The sequence below is a fragment of the Nothoprocta perdicaria genome, unplaced genomic scaffold, assembly GCF_003342845.1.
Source record: "Nothoprocta perdicaria isolate Ctin4 unplaced genomic scaffold, notPer1 scaffold_441, whole genome shotgun sequence".
Taxonomy (NCBI): Eukaryota; Metazoa; Chordata; class Aves; order Tinamiformes; family Tinamidae; genus Nothoprocta; species Nothoprocta perdicaria.
The window spans coordinates 113,298-119,833 of NW_020455690.1; the positions used below are offsets into that span (position 1 = coordinate 113,298).

Here is a 6,536-nt window from a genome sequence, read left to right on the forward strand (position 1 = left end):
GCACCTGCCCTGTGCTCACACCGCACCGGCCCTGTGCTCGCACTGCGCTTGCCCTGAGCTTGCACCGCACCGGCCCTGCGCTCACATCGCAGCTGCCCTGCGCTCGCTTGCGCTGCCGGCCGCCTCGCAGCCGGGGCGTGAGGTTAGCGCCCATTAGCAGAGCCAACTCGCACCGTGCTCTGTTCTGCAGCTCTTCTCTTTAAAATATCATCAAAAAAACATCAAGAGAGCGAGAGAGAAGCCTGTGCTTCTCCACTGCCCACTGCTCTAATGGAGCGGCCACGAAGGGCTCCCACCAGCATATCTGCAGGCAGCCACAGCACCGGACAGACCAGCACCGTTCCGTCCGGGATGGCCCTGCCCTGGGGTGCCCCCGTGAAGCTGCTTGGAGCCCCCACCTCTTTGGCAGCCCTGCCACCCTGGGCTGCAGCTTGGACTGGGACCTGCAGCTCCCCACGCTCTGGACAGAGCTGAGCTCCTCTACGGCCCCCAAAGAGCTCTGTCCCCAGGGCAGTCCCCAGCTACCACAGGGAGAGGTAGAGTCTGCAGGGACAGGAGGGAGCGAAGGGGAACGGGGCCTTTCTGAAGTGACACGGTGGTGCCCGGGAGGAGCTCTGTCCATCGCTGCTGCGAGGGTGGCTCTGCCCACGCTCTTGGCACAGCCAGCACTCCCTCAAGGTCCCGGCACTTGTGGTCCCCAGGAAGAAATGCTGCTCTTTCCTTCCTGGCTATTATCACAGCCACAGGCAACGTGTGATTGCTGTAATCGATCCCGTAGCTGTCAGTGGCCTGGGTCCTCTCCTGACTTGCAATAGAGCTGCAGAGGTGGGAGGAACTGTCACTAAGCTCAGGCAGAGCCGGAGCTCCTGGGCGCAGCTCCCGGTCCTGGACGGGGACAGGGTTCAATGGCAGCTGAACCAGGCTGGGGTGGTCGTGGTTGAGAGCTGGCATGATGGGCTGAGTGCTGTGCTGTTGCCTGGATTGATGCTCCTTGCCCATGTCTGTCTGTGCCCACAGTTGGGAAGAGGATGGAGCTGCCTAGCCAGGTCAGCAGCTGTTAGCCAGGCTATTGCCCAGTTGTTTCTTCTCGAATTTGGAAGTTAAAACATCTCTATTTTCATTTTTTTCTTTCTGAGCTGGTATTTGGTGCTGTTGGGGCCTCCATAGCAAGCTGGCTGGCAGGGCAGGATCTGTGCTGCCTGCAGAGAGCTCGTGGGAGGCTGCTTGTCTTCTCCTGGGAGCTGTATGAGGGGCAGATGGGTTTCCCGGTTGTCCAAAGGCACCACCGAGAGGGCAGGTTCCTGTGCCCTCCTGGCACACCAGATACCACTGCTTCTAGCAGGAGGAAGGCGTTGTGGGAGAGGAGTCCCGAGCTGAATCTAGGAAATGATCAGTGAAAGTTTCCCCTTCCTGCGCGGGGATGCAAGCCGGCTGGCGCGGCACCCAGAGAGCCCTTCATCCCGCACTGCTTAATCCTCCTGAGCGCCTGCCCTGCCAGGCAGCAGCCCTGTGCTCCTGCACCGGCTCGTGGCCTCGGCACGGAGGATCCGGAGCCCCTGTGGCTCCTGCTGCGGTTCTTGCAGGACACACTGTCATCAACCCCAGACAGGCCTCTCTCCGAGCAGATGTCACTGGGATTTGAGACCCGGCCACAATGCAGGGCCCTGGGGCTGCTGTGTGAGGAGTGTGCGCTCTGCAGCACACATAGCAGCAGCAGCAGTGTTTCACCTGCAGGCTGGGCGGGAGGAAGCAGCTGTGTGTCAGGGAGATGCTAGGTTGGGTGTCGTGTGTGACACTTGCTCGTGCCGATGCTGGAACCTCCAAGGATGTGAGACCTGGAGGAGCACTTGGAGGGGACATGGAGGGGACGTGAGACCTGGAGGGACACTTGTAGAGACCGTCCGTGCTATGCTGTCCCACACGTCTAAGGCTGCCCTGCGCTCCCAGCGCGGAGCTGGGCTGCAACTCTGCCCTTGCACAAGCCCTGCTGGATCCAGCCAGCATGCCTGGCTGCATGAGCCCATGGGAGCTGCCAGCAGGACGGCACTGGCTGGATCTGCTGGAACAGCTCTGTGTCCTGGGAAGGGACCCAGGCACCGCTCACCTGGGCAGAGGAAGGGACCGCACTCTGCCCCATGGCAGGATCATGCCCCATGCGGGGGTTCTGCCGCATGGCGGGGACCTTGCCCCTTGTTGGGCCGTGGGGCCCTGCAGCCTCTGCGCCCTCTCTGGAGCTGCGCAGTTGACTCCCTGCTTTTAATAGAGAGCTGGGAAGGCACATTATGGAGATGAGGGTGTTATTTGCATAACGCTAATTAGGTAATTACAAATCATTTTGCTATGAGCTGGAGCGTGTGCTGTGACATAACGTTTATTAGTCATTCCATTCAGGCCCCGCTTAGTTAAGTCATTTAGTGCACTAACTACTGAAGTTGGCAATAAAAGGTAGGTGCTGGTGGCCGGCTGCGAGGAGGGGCTGGGGCAGCCCCGGGGCCATGGGCCGGCACTGCGTGGGTCGCGGCAGCGCCTCGCAGCAGCCGCGCGGCGCCCTGCGCCGGCACCGCGTCCGGCCCCGCTGCCCCGGGCTGCCGGCAGAGCCACGACCGCCAGCGCCAGCGCCTGAACCTGCCCTCCGGCCGGGCTGCTCCTGCTCCTCACGGTGCCCCAGCGTGAGCACCCCGGCACCCACGGCATTACCGGCCAGCAGGCGTCAAGCCAGGAGGCCCCAGAGCTGACAACGGTGTCGCCGTCTTCCCTGCACAGCATCCCCAGATTTCCTGTTTAGGGAAGGAGGCTGCATGTGCCAAGGGTGCATGCCCAGTACAGCTGGCATCAGGATGGCCCGAGGGGCCGGCGTGCGCGGAACTCTGCGTGCATGCACCCTTCCTCTCGACCCACGCTGTGCTGCCCTTTCTTTTCCAGAACCAGATGAGCCATTTGAGTTCATTATCGTTTCCCTGACGGGTCAGACATGGCTCTTTGAGGCCTCCACATCGGAGGAGCGAGAGCTTTGGGTCCAGGCCATCGAGAGCCAGATCCTGGCCAGCCTGCAGGGCTGCGAGAGCAGCAAGAATAAGGTAGGTGGCCTTGGCCGAGTTCTGCTTCCACCCTTCTGCTCCAGCATCTGCCTCGCTGCACCCTTCCTTATCCCACTCCTTCTTCTGGTGTGGGTCCTGAGGCTCTTGCTCCCCAGAGTCCTGGACCCTGCCCCAGGAACCCAACAGTCCCACTCCAGACTCACCTGGCCCCTAGGCAGCTTCAGCCCTGTTGCACTCCTTGTTCCCAGCAAGGGCTGGATCCCCTGTGCCTGCATCTCTCCTTCAGCCTCGCATCCCTGCTCCAGTCCTGCATCCCCACTCCAGTCCTGCATTCCCGCTCCATCCCCACTCCAGCCCTATATCCCTACTCCAGCCTGCTCCAACTCTGCATCCCTGCTCCAACCCTGCTCCAGCCCTGCATCCCTGCTCTGGCCCTGGATCCCCTCTCCAGACCTGCATCCCTGCTCCAGCCCTGTTCCAGCCCTGCTCCAGCCTTGCATCCCAGCTCCAACCCTGAGCCAGCTCGCACCCCTCTGCATCACCGTGCCCCCGGGCCGTGGGTCTCCTGCAGCGGGTGCCTCTCATATTCCCTGGCACAAGGCCCCAGTGTCCCCAGGCTGGCTGGGGCCCGGGGGCTGTGGTGACAGCCACCAAGTTCTCTGCTTCTCTTGCAGGCTCGTCTGGGCAGCCAGGGCGACGCGCAGGCCATGCAGGCCGTGCGCACGGCGCGCGGGAACAGCTTCTGCGTGGACTGCGATGCCCCGAGTGAGCAGAGCTGCTGCGCGGGGCCGGGACGGGGGCAGCACGTCCTCTCACATTCCCATACCGAGGGGCCCTGCTGGGCTCCCTGCTCTCTTCTGGGGACCCATTTTGGGGATGGGGGGTGTCCTGCCGCACCAGGGCCCTGCGCTGCCACTCACAGCCCCTCGCTGGCCAGCCCCATGTGGCCCCCGGTGCTCAGGAGTGCTGGGTGGGAGGGAAGTCAGGTAGGTCCCTGCAAAGCTGGTGGCGAGAGGGGCCTGGCCATGCTGCCATTGACCCCCATGTGTCCCCTGAACCCGCAGATCCCGACTGGGCCAGCCTCAACCTGGGCGCCCTCATGTGCATTGAGTGCTCGGGCATCCACCGGAACCTGGGCACCCACCTGTCCCGCGTGCGCTCCCTCGACCTGGACGACTGGCCCAGCGAGCTGCTCACGGTGATGACGGCCATTGGCAACGCGCTCGCCAACGCCGTGTGGGAGGGCGCCGTGGAGGGCTACCCCAAGCCCACCCCGGAGAGCAGCCGGTAAGGGCGAGCGGGGCCACCGGGGCTCCAGGGCTGGAAGCCAAGTGGGGAGGAGGAGGAGGCCCCTGGAAGAGGGCCGGGAGATGCTGGGGGCTCCTGCCGTGCCTGCGGGGCAGCTGTGGCCGTGGCCAGGGCGCAGCTGAGCCTGCCCGGCTGCTGCGCAGAAGGGGTTAACAGGCAGCTCGACTGTGTCCGCAGGTCTCCAGGGTGCGTCCCTTTCAGGCCCTTGTCTGTCCCCATCCAGCGGCCCACTGTCACTCATCCCAACAAGAGCCCTTTCTGCAGCTGAGCGCGATAAGCGCGGGTCAGGGCGGGCGGCGGGGAGCTCCGCGCGCCGCTTTGATGGCCGCGCGCCAGGTGCAGATGGAGAGAAAGGCAGCAGATAGCGGCGGCGCGGCCACATCAATCGCGCCCGCGGCCCCGGCGGGACGTGCCTGCCGGCGCTTTGTGCGCACCAGGCGAGACGGCAGCGCCGATAAGGGCCTCCCGTGGCCCCTGCTGCTGCCAGCCTTTTCTGCCGCTGTCCGAGGCCTGCGCACGTGGGACGGCCATGGCCCCGCTGCCCGGCAATGGACAGGCAGCGAGTGGCTGCTGGGGCACTGCTGCAGACACTCGTCTCTCCGCTGCAGCAGGCACAGGGTGGGACAAAGTTGCTGCACATAGGGACGGACTGGCCAGCACACAAGTGTGTGCCATGGGATGAGTGCGGGCAGAGTGCAGGAGCAACGTGCTGCAGCGGGATGCGCACGCAGTTCATGCTGGGAGCAGTGCGATAAGTCTATGGTTCATGCCAGGAGCAGCATGTTGCAGCACCCGTGCAGCAGTGCCCGTTGTGGGACGAGCACTCTGGCTGTGCTGGGGTAGGGTCCTGCCCTGCCCAGTGCAGTATCTGCAGCAGGCACCAGGCAGCAGCACCATGTCACATCTGTGCAGCCCATCCTGCTGCATGCGTGGGACATCCATGGGGCTGGGCAGCCTGGTGCCCCCCGCGACAGCAACCATGTCCCACCTGACAGGGAGGAGAAGGAGCGCTGGATCCGGGCCAAGTACGAGCAAAAGCTCTTCCTGGCGCCACTGCCGCTGTCAGACATTCCACTGGGGCAGCAGCTGTTGCGGGCGGTGGTGGAGGACGACCTGCGCCTCGTGGTGACGCTGCTGGCCCACGGCACCAAGGAAGAGGTGAATGAGACCTACGGCGACGGGGATGGCCGCACGGCCCTGCACCTCTCCTGCGCCATGGCCAACGTGGTCTTCACGCAGCTGCTCATCTGGGTAAGGCAGAGCCCTGTGTCTCCTGCCCCTGTGTTCCCTGCTGCAGGTCCCTGCCCGTGTCCCCTGCACTGCCTATCCTGCCCACGTCCGCCACAGTGGATCCCTGCAGGAGCCACTGCCCAGTGTGCCCATGTGCCCTGCAGCAACACCAGCCCCTGTGTGCCTTGGAGCAGTACCGGTGCTGTGTCCTCTGCAGTGGCATTGGTGCCCGTGTGCCCTGCAGGAGCACCCCTGGTGCTGTGTGCCCTGCAGCAGTCCCAATGCCGTGTGCCCTGCAGCAGCCCCTGTGCCCGCGGCCCTGGCCGCCCTGACCGCCTCTCTCCGCAGTACGGCGTGGACGTGAGGAGCCGAGACGCACGGGGGCTGACGCCGCTGGCCTACGCGCGGCGGGCCGGCAGCCAGGAGTGCGCTGACATCCTGCTGCAGCACGGCTGCCCCGCGGACGGCGCCGGCCCGTCGCTGACGCCCAGCCTGCCGCGCCGCAACGCCAACGCCAACAACAACGCGGGCGCCGACCTTGCTCCCACCGCCGCGCCTGTCTAGCCCCAGCTCCACGGCTGCTCGGGGCAGCGGGACAGCCCCGTGTACAGGGTACAGCTTCGCCCGTGTCCGCTGTGGCACTGTGGGTGTCCCCACACCCCATGGCAGTGCAGCACAGTGCTCCCAGTGCTCCACACAGCACGGACAGCAACGGGGATGCGGATGGCACTGCCGAACTCAGTGACCGTTGCCGCTCCGCTGCACATCCCGACGGACCTGGCATCTGCGTCAGCCCGGCATGAGTCCCAGCTGTCCGTGGGGTCTCCATTGGCACCCACCACAGGCAGGACTGGCAGGACTGCACAGCAGCTGGGCCATCCCGAGGCCGTGGAATGGGCCACCGCGGAGGACCCATCCCCTGTGTATAAAATGTACATTGGAAATATTTATATGGACACT

General features: G+C 64.6%; 1 protein-coding gene across 1 annotated transcript in view; it reads left to right on the forward strand.

The window, feature by feature from the left end:
* The window catches only part of LOC112953399 (arf-GAP with GTPase, ANK repeat and PH domain-containing protein 3-like), a gene marked incomplete at its 5' end in the record, with an annotated part of 87,902 nt that extends 81,762 nt beyond the window's left edge, over positions 1-6,140 (forward strand). Inside the window, 5 exons of the mRNA XM_026046449.1 lie at positions 2,923-3,077; positions 3,713-3,803; positions 4,103-4,325; positions 5,342-5,597; positions 5,925-6,140. Coding sequence (XP_025902234.1) covers positions 2,923-3,077; positions 3,713-3,803; positions 4,103-4,325; positions 5,342-5,597; positions 5,925-6,140 — 941 coding nt within the window. The remainder of the gene's footprint in view (positions 1-2,922; positions 3,078-3,712; positions 3,804-4,102; positions 4,326-5,341; positions 5,598-5,924) is intronic.
* Between the last annotated feature and the right edge of the window lie 396 nt (positions 6,141-6,536).